The following is a 12,766-nucleotide window of genomic DNA, read 5'->3' on the forward strand; positions in this document are numbered from 1 at the left end:
AACAGTTATCTAACTCTTTACCAACTCATTAAGTCAGCTAGCTATCTCACAAGCCAACTAGGTATGTCAGCTCGCTAAGTTAGGTATCTAGGTAATTCAGATAAGTAAGTCACCTAGCGCACTAGTCATGTAACGCATTCGGTGGGAGGGATCGGTCGTCTCCCTACCAGTTTCGGTGACAGAGTGAGTCTCCTCCTTAAAAAAAAAAAAAAAAAAGAAAAAATTTAAAAAAAAAAGCAAAAGAGGTCGGGTGCAGTGGCTCACACCTATAATCCCAGCACTTTGGGAGGCCAAGGTGAGACGATTGCCTAAGCCCATGGGCTCAAGACCAGCCTGGACAACTTGGTGAGACCTCATCTCTACAATAAATTGAAAAAAAAAAATTAGCCGTGCGTGGCGATGAGTGCCTGTAGTTCCAGCTACTTGGAAGTTTAAGGCGGAAGGATCACCTGAGCTCAGCAGGTTGAGGCTGCAGTAGCCAGGAGCATGCCACTGCCCTCCAGCCTGGGCAACATTGTGAGACTCCAACTCAAAAAAAAAAAAAAGAAGGAAAAAGAAAAAAATGTTCTTTCTTTTAAACATAATGGCTATAATCCAATATGATCTCCCAACTTTTTATTCATCCTTCCCTGGAAACCATGTCTCTGTCACCACCCTTCCAGACTGCTGTATCAGCCTTCTGGCTGGTCTCTCCAAGTTCTCTTCCCGTCTGTCGCACACATCTCTAATGGATTAACTTTTTAGACTCTAGTTATGATGTTCAGCAGCTTTCACTTCTTACTGAATACAATCCAAACTCTTCAGATTGGTTTCAACCTCCCTTTACAATAAAATCTGCTTATTCCGAGTATAGACAGTCTGTGTTGGGGCCTGGCCAGACAGTGTACAATTCCTCAACCATGCATCATCTCTCCTACCTCTGCACTTTGTTCATGCCATCCCTCTGCCTAGATAAGTGCCTTCCAGGTTCATTTACCCCTAGCAAAATCAAGACCTGCCTTAAGCTCTCCTTATTGCCTCCTCTTTTATCCTCTCCCTGTGACCCTTAACCCAGAAGTGATCTTTCCCTCTTTTCAGCCCTTGAACCTTTCTTAAGGCAGTTGTGACATTTTCCTTGATGTTATTTGTGTGTGCCTTGTCTCTGCTACATGGAAAAGTTCTTGGCAGAGGGAGGAAACTAACATTTATTGAATGCCCACATGTGCCAGGCTCTGTGAGAGTTTGCATATCTTACCATTCCTGTCTCACAACTCTGTGTTATGTATATTCTATAAGAACAGGGACCATGTCTGCTTTTATTCACTATCATACATCCTGACACCTGGCTCAGGATCTGGTGAATCTTTTTTTATTTTTTTTTGAGTTTGAGTCTCACTCTGTCGCCCAGACTGGAGTGCAGTGGCTGCTCCTGGCCACCGCAGCCTCGACCTGCTGGGCTCCGGTGATCCTTCCGCCTCAGCCTTCTGAGTAGCTGGAATTACAGGTGCACGTTGCCACGCCCGGCTGATTTTTTTTTGATTTATTGTAGAGTTGAGGTCTTGCCAAGTTGCCCAGGCGAGTCTTGAACCCGCGGGCTCAGGCGATCCACTGACCTCAGCCTCCCAAAGCGCGGGATCACAGGCTGAGCCACCAAGCCCGGCCTGGCGAATCTTAAGTGCTCAGTAAATACTGAATTAGTACACTGGTCCTTACCACCCCCTTTTGCTTAAAATCTAGCAGTGCTGCCTTATGGGCATCTAGAATATAATCCAGTTTCCTTCCCAAGGTCTACACAGCTCTGTTGCTTTGGCCCCTGCTTGTTTCTCCAGCCCCACCATGGGCCCTTTCCCTTTCCTCACTCTGGTCCATCCTCATGGCTCTTCTCTCAGTTCTTGGCACACGGCAAGGTCTGTTCTTGCCTTAAGGCCTTTGCAGGTAATATTCTTTCTGCCTGGGACACCTTTCCCTTGTTCTTTTTTTTTTTTTTAATCAATATTTTTTATTATGGTTTTGTGGGGTACAGTTAAGGGTCCCTTGTTCTTTGTGTGACTGGTTCCTTCTTCCTTCTTATGTTTCTGGCCTCAGCTTATATGTCACCTTTGCAAGGAGGACTTCTTAAACTACACTATTGGAAAGAAGGCTCTTCTTATTATATTTCAGCACCTTGTTTCTTTCTTAGCACTTATCATAATTTGTAATTGTTTTACTCCCAACTCCCATCTCCTTAATTAGAAAAAAAGATTCATGAAAGGATTTCCCTGTCCACTTCTGTTTTATGTCCAATGCTTATCACAGTGCCTGGCATCTAGTAAGCATCAAATAAGTATTCATTTATATTATTATATTTTTAGACAGGGGCTCACTCTGTCACCTAGGCTGGAGTGCAGTGGCATGATCATGGCTCACTACAGCCTTGACTTCCTGGATTCAAACAATCCTCCCACCTCAACTTCCTGAGTAGCTGGGACTACAGGCATGTGCCACTACACCTGGCTAATTTTTTCTTCTTTTAATTTTTTGTAGAGACAGGGTCTCATTTTGTTGCCCAGGGTGGTCTCAAACTCCTGGCATCAAGTGATCTTCCTACCTTGGCCTCTCAAAGCACTGCACTTGGCATTTATTTATTTATGTTTTTTCCCCACCCTCGAATTTGGCATTTATATTACTTATCCAAAGCCATTTGGCCAAGAGAAACTTAAACCAAGTTGGCCTGGGTTTATCTTCTGCCTTGTAGACAGGAAGTTCTTACAAGTGTTTGTTGAATGAATAATAGAGAAAGAAAGACATGGGACTCTTTCTTTTACCTCTTGCCTTTGTGCTTTCATCATCTCCCTAAGCCCCAGGAAAATGGCATATGTGCTTGATTGGAATTTGGAATCTGGATCCCGCTGCAGCTTGCAGGCCTGGGGGCCAGTATAGACAGGCCCAAGGAGGCAGGCAGTGCCAGTCCAGATGCTACATGCTAATGATTGCAAAATGCCCTCTTCTCAGAAGAAGAAACAGGATACCCAAGAGGTGGAGTCACCAGTTCACCTCTGTATGCTGATTCTGGGGAAGAAAGTGGTTAGAAACTAGGGAAGAGGTGGTTCTGGGAGGGCTTAAGGAATTCTGCCATGCCAGCTGGGACTTAGAAACCCTCACTTCTGCTCTGCCAACCTCCACCTTCCTACCATTCCCTGGCCACAAACTACCAACACTAGGAGCAGGAGAAAAAGTTCTTAAAGTTATGACAACTAAACTATAAAAGATAAAATCTTAAATGACTTACCTCTGGATCTCATCTACTGTTCTTTACCTTTTCATCCTGCTCCATACTACTGGACTTGCTACCCCCAAACGCTTGCTGTATGCTCCTGCCTCGGGGCCTTTGCATAGGATGCTGTTCCTTGCTTGGAAGCTTCTTCCCACAGATCCATGTGGCTTGCACTGTCTTCAAGTCTTTGCCCAAATACAACTTCTTGGAGTGGGCTTCCATGACTACCTTGTTTAAAATGGCAACCAAGCTGGCACAATGGTTCATGCCTGTAAACTCAGCATTTTGGGATGCCAAGGCAGGAGGATCATTGAGGCCAGGAGTTTAAGATCACACAGTGAGACTACATCTCTACACACACACAAAATTTGTTTGTTAATGACAACTCTTTCACCCGCTACCTTTGGCATTCCCTATCTCCCTTTCCTGCTTTATTTCTGTCTGTTGCGCACACCTTCTGATATAGCTATATATTTTGCTTTTTATTTATCTATTGTGTGTCTTCTCCCACTAGAATATAAATTTCCTGAGGGCAGAAATGTGAGGCTCTTTTATTCACTGTTAAATCCTCAGGACCCAGGGTGACCAGCTCATGGTAGTCACCCAATAAATCTTTGTTGAATAAATGAATGAACTCTTGTCTTTCTTTTTTTTTTTTTTAAGTTAGGAAACAGGATTTATTGAGGACAAAAAAGCTCCCATAGTGGGAGGGTACCCGAAGGGGTTACCCCAAACTCTTGCCTTTTACCTCCAGAGACAGTCAAACAAAAAATTCAGGTGTAGGTGGACTTCCCAGTAGCACAGGGAATGGGTGAATTTGGATATCCTTTCACCTTCATCAGCATTTGGAAAAATGAGTTTTTCTTGCTACAGGCTGGATAGGAGTTCTCATAGGATGGCTTCCTATTTATATATATATTTTCTGAGTTAGAGTCTCACTCGGTCGCCCAAGCTAGAATGCAGTGGCATGCTCACAGCCACCCTGGCATTGACCTGCTGGGCTCTGGGGATCCTTCTGCCTCAGCCTTCCAAGTAGCTGGGACTACAGGCGTGCACTATCACGCCCGGCTAATTTTTTTTTTTTTTTTTTTGAGATGGAGTCTCACTCTGTCGCCCAGGCTGGAGTGCAGTAGCACGCTGATGGCCACGGCAACCTTGACCTACTGGGCTCATGTGATCCTTCAGCCTCAGCCTTCCAAGTAGCTGGAACTACAGGCATGTGCTACCGTGCCTGGCCAATTTTCTGATTTATTGTAGAGATGAGGTCACATCAAGTTGCCCAGGCTGGTCTCAAGCCCATGGGCTCAGGCAATCCTCTCACCTTAGCCTCTCTAAGTGCTGGGATTATAGGCATGGCTTAATTTTTTATTTATTGTAGAGACAAGGTCTCACCAAGTTGCCTGGGCTGGTCTTCAACCCGCGGGCTCAGGCAATCTACTTGCTTGGCCTCCCAAAGTGCTGGGATTACAGGCTGAGCCACTGAGCCTGGTCAATATTGCTATTTTTAAAAATATTCACATGGTTCAAAATTCGATAGGAAAGGGCATGCATTATGTGTAAGATGCTCCTCATTCACCACAGACAGACCCAGGCCCCTTCTGCAGAGACAGCGTCACCAGTTTTTCAATTACTTAATGTATATATAAGCAAATATTTAGTCTGTGAGTTGGGAAGAACAAAGAAGCATAAGATTTTTATATCAAGGATTTTCTGTCCATCAGATGAAGGGAGTCAGCAAGCAAAGCAGTTTTGAAATCCCCTTTTCCAGAGAACTCTTGTTTAAGTGGGTGATGTCACCAAGATGACTTCTGGAAGGGGCCTGAGATTTATTTTTTTATTTTATTTTGATTAGAAGTCTCACTCTGTCTCCCAGGTTGGAGTGCAGTGACATACTCGTGGTCACTGCAGCCTCAACCTGCTTGGCTCAGGCGGTCCTTCCGAATCAGCCTTCCAAGTAGCTGGAGCCACAGGCACATGCCACCACACCTGGCTAATTTTTTTTTTTTTTTTGAGTCAGAGTCTCTGTTGCCCAGGCTGGAGTGCAGTGGCATGCTCACAGCCACTGCAGCCTCGACCTGCTGGTTCAGATGATCCTTCTGCCTCAGCCTTCTAAGTAGCTGGAACTACAAGTGTGTGCCAGCATGAACAGCTAATTTTTAAAAATTTATTGTAGAGACGAGGTCTCACCTAGTAGCCCAGACTGGTCTCGAATGCCTGGGCTTGCCTTGGCCTCCCAAAGTGCTGGGATTACAGGTGTGGGCTTTCACACCCAGCTAGGGGCCTGAAATTTATACTATAATTTTTTGTCAGGTACAGATGGAAGCAGAGAAAAGAAAGGATAGGAGATACAGGTCCAAGGTGGTGAAGACGGAGGGTCTGTCACGTCAGGAAGGCGAACTGGTGGAGGCAGCAAGCACAGTGAGGGCAGACGGGTGGTACTGCATGTCTTGAGGCATTGTCTTTCCCTGGATTCCAGAGCAGCTCTCCTACCTGTGTCCTAAGGAGTGCCCTCACATTGTCTTTCAAGCCATCTCGGGGCCCCTGGCTGCAGCCACTGCCTCCGTCCTCACCAATCCCATGGATGTCATCCGAACCCGTGTGCAGGTAAGACTGGCTTCCTTCTCCACCCTCCTCGGATCAGCTAGTAGAAGCATGATCTTCAGGCCCCTGGCATTCCCCTGACCTCTGTGTCATGCCTTCTAGTTGAGTTAGCCTTTTTGTGATGATCCAAACCCCTCGATGTACTTAACAATGACAGAAACCAGAGAGCACGTGGAAGCATCTGGAATGTTTCTCTCACTGTCTGCTACCCTGCGGCTTTACTCCATTGCAGCCTTTACTCCATCCAATGCCCATGCCTCCAGGAAATCCTACTGGTGTCTTCCAGCCTTTACTGGAGTCCTATTCCACAGCCTATTAGCAGTCTGTCAACTGCCCTTTCCTTTCCTTTGTAGGTTTGTGGTTATTCGCAATACTGATTTCAGTTAATTTAATAAGTCTATCTGATTTCTACACTAGGCCATGAGCTCTCAACAGATTATGAGAGTGGCTGTTCTTAAATAGGTTTCACAGATTGTACTGTGTGGACTCAGCAAAAATGGTGACAAAGCCCTCAGTGGTGCCATCCAGAAATTATAGTTCCTATCTTTAATCAGCTTAAAGACAGTTACACAGCAGCTAGACCAAGGAAATAAAATCAGTAAGGATGATATATAATATGCAAATGGTAGGTTCTGATGGAGAAGGTTTTAGATGGAGAGCATGGAGGATTTTAATGTCTGACTTGGGCAACTTGAGAAGTTACTTGAGAATCAAAGGAGAGTGGTGATGGTGAGGAGAAGAGGAAAGGAAAATAACCTTAACAGGCTGGGGATAAATCAGCTTCCCTGGTACCAGGATGTTAGTGGGGGGAGATGGGTAATCAATATAGCTATTTTAATCCCTAGGAAAGGATGCCTCCCATACTTGAAAATGAATACTTTGTCATCTGGTTGGTTTGCAGATAAGGTTCAGGTTCAGTGCCCAGTGCCCAGGTTCAGTCCACATTCTTTCCTGAACCTTGCCCTGGGTATTCTAGGAGGAGATCCAAGGGAAAGGATAGGTCTCTACTTCGAGGACCTTCCAGGCTAAGGGCCAGAGACATAGCTGAGAAAGTCCTTGACATGGCTGTGGAAGTCCTTGGCATGGCTGTGGGGTAGGGTGCTGAAGGAGATGGGGCAGACCAGAGAGAAGTTCTTAGTTATGGCTGGATACCTTGTCAGGGTCTTACCACACAAGGGGAGGTAAAAACAAGGAATATGTTGCTGGGCACGATGACTCATGCCTGTAATCCCTGCATTTTGGGAGGCTGAGGGGGTGGACTGCTTGAGCCCAGGAGTTTGAGATTAGCTTGGGAAATATAGTGAGATCTCTCCCCTACAAAAAAATAAAATACAAAACTAGCTGGGTGTGGTAGTGAGTGCCTGTAGTCCCAGCTATTAAGGATGCTGAGGTGGAAGGATTGCCTGAGCCCAGGAGGTTGATACCGTCATGAGCCGTGATCTTTATGATCGTGCCACTGTACTCCAGCCTGGGGAACAGAGTGAGGCCCCAACAAAAACAAAAAAAACCCCAAAACAAGGAACATGTGTTTCCTGCATTGGCTGAGGGGCTGAATGGGGGTGGTCTCAAGGTATAATTTGGAAAGGCTATGTGGAGAAGAGGAGGAAGAGAGAAGAGATTCCTGCCTTGGCGAGGCTTCCAGTATGATAGGAAAGATGCCTCTATTCATTTACAGGAGAATGAGAGATGACACAGATGGAGGGGAGGTTCTAGCCCTGGGCCTTCAGAGGGATTGAGATGATCACAATCAAAATCAGGGACTAGCAGAGCTGTAGAGGACCTTAGAAGAGATTTAATACAAAGATTCAGCTATGTAGCTTATCTGATGATATTATAAATGATAATAGCTAACATTTATGTTAGCTACCACCACTGTTAAAATTTGAATATTTGTTCTTGCTCATAACAACCTTTTGGCGCAGGTATCACTGTTTCAAATTTAAGGAAAGTTAAAGTAAATTACCCAAGGTTATACTGTTAGTAAGTTGAGCAGAATTCAAATCCAGACATTCTGGCACCAGAGCTCATAGTAAATCACTGTGCTACACTGTCCCTCAGAAGTAGAGTCCATCCTTTCTGATTTCCAAGTCTACTTCTCCCCAATTAAGCCTAGGCAGGGGGAGATTTGAGCAGAGGCTTTGACTACAAACAATGGTCCTCCTCTGTGTTGACTCTTCCAGGTCGAGGGCAAGAACTCCATCATCCTGACCTTCAGACAGCTGATGGCAGAAGAAGGGCCATGGGGCCTCATGAAGGGCCTCTCGGCCAGAATCATCTCAGCCACACCATCCACCATTGTCATTGTGGTGGGCTATGAGAGTCTCAAGAAACTCAGCCTCCGACCTGAGCTGGTGGACTCAAGACACTGGTAACCAGTGGCAGGGAGAGAAGCCTGCTGTTTCCCACACTACTTTGGGTTGGGGACAGAGTGGGGAGGATAGCACCCTGTCCAAATGTGCCCACTGCGTACCCAGCCCCACCCTGAGCCATGCGGCCTGTCTGGAGAGGGACAGAGACTCTAAACTGCTCTTGCTAAAGAGACCCCATGCCTAGTCCCTTGCCCTCACTTTTTAAATTTTCTTGCTGAGCTGGGCTCCGTCACCCAGTCCCTGTACTCCGTCACCCAATCCCTGTACTCCATACTGGCCTAAGGACCCCACTTCCAGTCTGTTACACCTTCTTCTGGCTTCCCTTCTCCATCTGTGTCCCTGAGAAGAGCTGTACATAGGGCTTGCTTTCTACTGCTGATTCTTCCTCTTGGGTTTTCAGTCCAGACTCCAAGCGGCTGCCATTAGCCCTTTCCCTCTTCATCTCTTAGGCTTGCTTACTTTTATTTTGGGACTCAGCTGCCCACCAGACTACTCTGCTTTTCCCTGCCACTTGGGGCTAGGGTGCCAGGTACTTCTGCACAGGGAGCAGGAGCAGCAGAAGCCCCTGGTTCTCCAGAGCACTTGTCCCCCTCTTTGGAGGAATTACTAGGTTGGGGAGAAATGTTGATACTTTATTTTGTGTGTATTTTTTTTTAACATCTGTGAGCTAGGTTATTAGTCCTGCTGAAGCACCAATCCTGCTGTTAGAGCCACCCTTTCCTCAGACAGGTGCAAAAATGTAGCTTTCTCCTCAACCCCAGTTCCCTATCCCTTCAGTCCCAGTAATCGTAGGACAATATAAGCTGTTGGCTTCCCCTGGCCCAGAGGGCTGTGGTGGGCACAGTTCTAAGTAGATCAGGCCGTTTGGGGGGGCATTGGACTTGGAGCACCACCCCGAAAAGTCAGGTTGAGAGAGTAGTTGATATGGAAGGTGACATGATGCGTGTTCCCCAGCTCATCTCCCCAGGTTAACTGAGCCAAGCCTAGGACAAGACAGGGGATGTTCTCAGCCCTGGGCAACCATGACACACGTGTATACCCCAATCACTCAGACTCACAACAACAGGTATTGTCTCACAATAGGAGCATCTAAGATGTGGAACTATTTGTGTTTTTCTTCTCCCTTGATGTGAAGTCATCCCAGTCATGGCACCTTGTGGAGGGACGCTGGGAAGAAAATAAAGAGCAGTTCAGGAGGTCACCCAATACCAGGACCACTGGATCCACCAGCCTGATACTGCCAAGACTATTTGTTGATGCCCTCCTCAGGAACTAGGAGATGAACGCTCCTTCTTCCCTGCCTCGTCCTCCCTACTCCCACCCCCCAGCCTATGCTGCAAGCAGAGAACTGCAGCGATCGAAGAAGGCGGCACGTCAGATCCTGCACTTCTGGGACATGTGGCCTGGATGAGCCTCAAAACCTTCTTATTGGTCCCACCCCTGGGAGAGGCTGTGGTGCCAATGTGAAAGGTGCTAGCTACCTGAAGCCTTGCAATTTCTTATGGCTGCCACACTTTCTTTCACCCCTGCCAGAATACAATCTGAAAACCGTCTTTCTCTACCTTCACTGCCACCACTGTCCATCTCAGTCCTGTGAGGGTTTCTTCCTCCTCTCACTCATCTTCAGTCTGAGTTTTGTTTGTCCTTTCTACACTTTCTAAGAGTGTCCTAGGTTCTATCCATAAAGGGTTTGGCCCAAAGATCGTTCTAAATCTTCCTCTGCCTGCCCACCTCTCTACCCTAAGAACCACCGATAAGATGGAAGGGCATGTCCTGTCTCTTCAGGTTCACCCTAGAGAGGCCTTGGGAGGTTGCTTTTCTCAGCTCCCCCTTTCCTCTCCCTGGAAACACATCTTCAATCCTTCCTCACTATGGCAGAGGGAGAGAGCATCACCGACGGGAGATGGGACCCTGCCTCCCGTGCCTTTCCTCCTGTTTTACTATATTGTACAGTATTTCACAGCCCTTCACACCTCGCCCTCTCAGATACACAGTTTTAAAGGATGTGTATAATCAAAGGGACCCTGGCCCGCACTTTCCCATCTCAAACCTTAGGGACTGGGATTAGGTTTGATTAAAACATACCTTGGAGGGGATGGACTTCCATTTTCCCAAACTGGAGGCCAAAGCAGCTGGGACTTTTGGTGTGTGGGTCGGTAACCACTGGAAGGAGCTTACAGGTCGAGCCAGGAGAACCGACTGGCGAAATGAGGAAAAGGGGTATTAAAATGGACTCTTGTGAATATTAACAGTGAGTAGTCACTGTGGCGCTGTACGAAGTCTCTGACGTGTAATTAAAAGTTTTTATCGAGCCCCGAGCCTCGGTTTTGCGTATTTGCCCGCGTAGCCGCGACACGTCTTCGCCTTACTTGCCCCACCGCCGGCAACTGCCCTCCCGCATCTGGCTCGGTGATGGACGTTCCGCCGGTTCCAATCGGAGGCGCCCGATACGGGAGCGGCCAATCCGGGGCCTCGGGGGGCGGGGCGGCCGAGCCAGTTAGATTTGGCGGTTCTACTTCAACATGGCCGAAGGGAGCAGCTTCGGTGTAGGCGGCGGCAGTGATGAAAAAGGGCACAAGGGGTTGTCTCCAGCCCCTGTGCCACCCGGCACTGCTATTTCGAGGGTGAAGCTCCTCGACACCATGGTGGACACTTTTCTCCAGAAGCTGGTCGCCGCCGGGAGGTAAGTGGAGGCGGCAGTGAGGACAATGAGGTGGAAGAGAGGGAACGAAGAGAGGGTTTGGCGCCTGGAAAAGTTCAGGTCCCGCGAGATCAGGACGGCCGCCGGCGGGCGGTGCGGTCACGTGAGTCTCGGGGTGGAGCCTGCTTGGGGCCGCGCTGCCGGTTTGGGGGTTGTGTCAGTGGCCGTCTGCTCAGACAACGCTGTGAAAGCCAGAGCTTCGAGAAGCCAGGGGATATTTACCAACGCGGATCACCTGTCGCCGACTCGGGACAATTAGCTGCTCCTTCCTGCGGGCAGCCTCGTTTTAACTGACGTTTCAAGCTGTTGGAAGGAAAGCTAGCGCCTTTGCAAATTAGATTAGGGAGTCAATCCTGGCTCGCCACTACATGAGAATTGACCGCGCTGTGCCTGGGTGGCCCCTCTTCGTCCAATGGCAGCAGTAGTACCTTTCTCACAGGGTCATTTTGAGAATTACACGTAAGGCGCCCAGAACAGGGTCTGCCACAAAGAAAGCTTTGGGAGCTATCACGGAGATAATGTGGTCGTCCCTGGGAGGTTGCGTGGACTAAATCCATTACCATAAAAAGAAACATTTTCCTGCCTTGACTTTGACTTTATTTATTTATTTTTGGTTGAAGTCTCATTCCGGCGCCCAGGTAGGAGTGCAGTGGCACACTTACGGCCACCGCAGCCTTGACCTGCTGGGCTCAGGCGAACCATCCACCTCAGCCTTCAAAGTAGCTGGAACTACAGGCGCGTGCCACCATGCCCTGTTAATTTTTTGATTTATCGTAGAGACGAGCTCTCACGAAGTTGCCCGGGCTGGTCTCGAACCCCTGGACTCAGGCAATGCTCTTGTCTCTGCCTCCCAAAATGCTGGGAGTACAGGCGTGAGCCACCCCACCCAGCTGATGCGTTGGGTTTGTGTGTGTGTGTGTTTGTGTGTTTTTTGAGTTGGAGTCTCACTCTTTCGCCCAGACTGGAGTGCAGTGGCCACGCACGGCCACCGCAGCCTCGACCTGCTGGACTCCGGCGATCCTTCCGCCTCAGCTTTCAAAGTAGCTGGAACTACAGGTGTGTGGCCCCATGCCTAGATAATTTTTTGAAATTTTTAAATTTATTGTAGAGATGAGGTCTCGCCAAGTTGCCCAGGCGGGTCTCGAACCCGCGGGCTCAGGCAGTCCACTCACCTCAGCCTCCCAAAGGCGCGAATTACAGGCTGAGGCACCGAGCCCAGCTGATGCGTTGGTTTTTAAAGGAAGAGTTTTGCCTATGAACCTGCCACCCCGGCATATCAGTACTGAAATACTTGGACATATGCTCTCCTCCATCTAGCCCTTAGCATCCCCACATCCCCAATTCTTTGGGCTCATCAAGACTCCGTCTTCTCCCAATCTCCATCCCTCCTGGCTTCACTGCTTGCCTTTCCTACATAGACTTTATAATCTGTCTCTTCACTCACTATTGGCAGATATTCACATGTCTACGTCAGGTGCTGGGACTCCCATCAAGCTGACAAGACCTTTGGCTTCTTGGAACTTGCATTCAATGGTGCTTGCATTCACACGGCAACAAAATTGTGCAGAGCGTGGTAAGGTAATGAACAGGTGATAGGCTAGAGCACACTGGACAGGATGCTTAGGGAAGCCTCCTCGCAGATGACTTTTTTTTTTTGAGTTGGCGTCTCACTCTGTCACCCAGACTGGAGTCCAGTGGCTGCTCCCGGCCACCGCAGCTTCAACCTGCTGGGCTTCGGCGATCCTTCTGCCTCAGCCTTCCTTCCAAGTAGCTGGAACTACAGGTGCGCGCTACCACACCCGCCTAATTTTTTGATTTATTGTAGAGGTGAGGTCTCGCCAAGTTGCCCAGGCGGGTCTCGAA

General features: G+C 48.2%; 2 protein-coding genes across 4 annotated transcripts in view; both read left to right on the forward strand.

The window, feature by feature from the left end:
* Nucleotides 1-10,518, forward strand: part of SLC25A44 (solute carrier family 25 member 44) — a 22,329-nt gene extending 11,811 nt beyond the window's left edge. For both annotated transcript variants that reach the window (XM_008064407.1, XM_021715723.1), the window contains 2 exons: nt 5,709-5,836; nt 8,014-10,518. In XM_008064407.1, coding sequence (XP_008062598.1) covers nt 5,709-5,836; nt 8,014-8,205 — 320 coding nt within the window. In that variant the 3' untranslated portion in view covers nt 8,206-10,518. The remainder of the gene's footprint in view (nt 1-5,708; nt 5,837-8,013) is intronic.
* A 178-nt stretch (nt 10,519-10,696) lies between these two features.
* The window catches only part of PMF1 (polyamine modulated factor 1), a 33,011-nt gene continuing 30,941 nt past the window's right edge, over nt 10,697-12,766 (forward strand). Inside the window, exon 1 of one of the 2 annotated variants that reach the window (XM_008064408.2) lies at nt 10,697-10,885. In XM_008064408.2, coding sequence (XP_008062599.1) covers nt 10,725-10,885 — 161 coding nt within the window. In that variant the 5' untranslated portion in view covers nt 10,697-10,724. The remainder of the gene's footprint in view (nt 10,886-12,766) is intronic. The other variant, XM_008064409.2, reaches the window with a different exon arrangement.

This window comes from Carlito syrichta, unplaced genomic scaffold (assembly GCF_000164805.1).
Source record: "Carlito syrichta isolate Samal-C Ts95f unplaced genomic scaffold, Tarsius_syrichta-2.0.1 Scaffold307330, whole genome shotgun sequence".
NCBI lineage: Eukaryota > Metazoa > Chordata > Mammalia > Primates > Tarsiidae > Carlito > Carlito syrichta.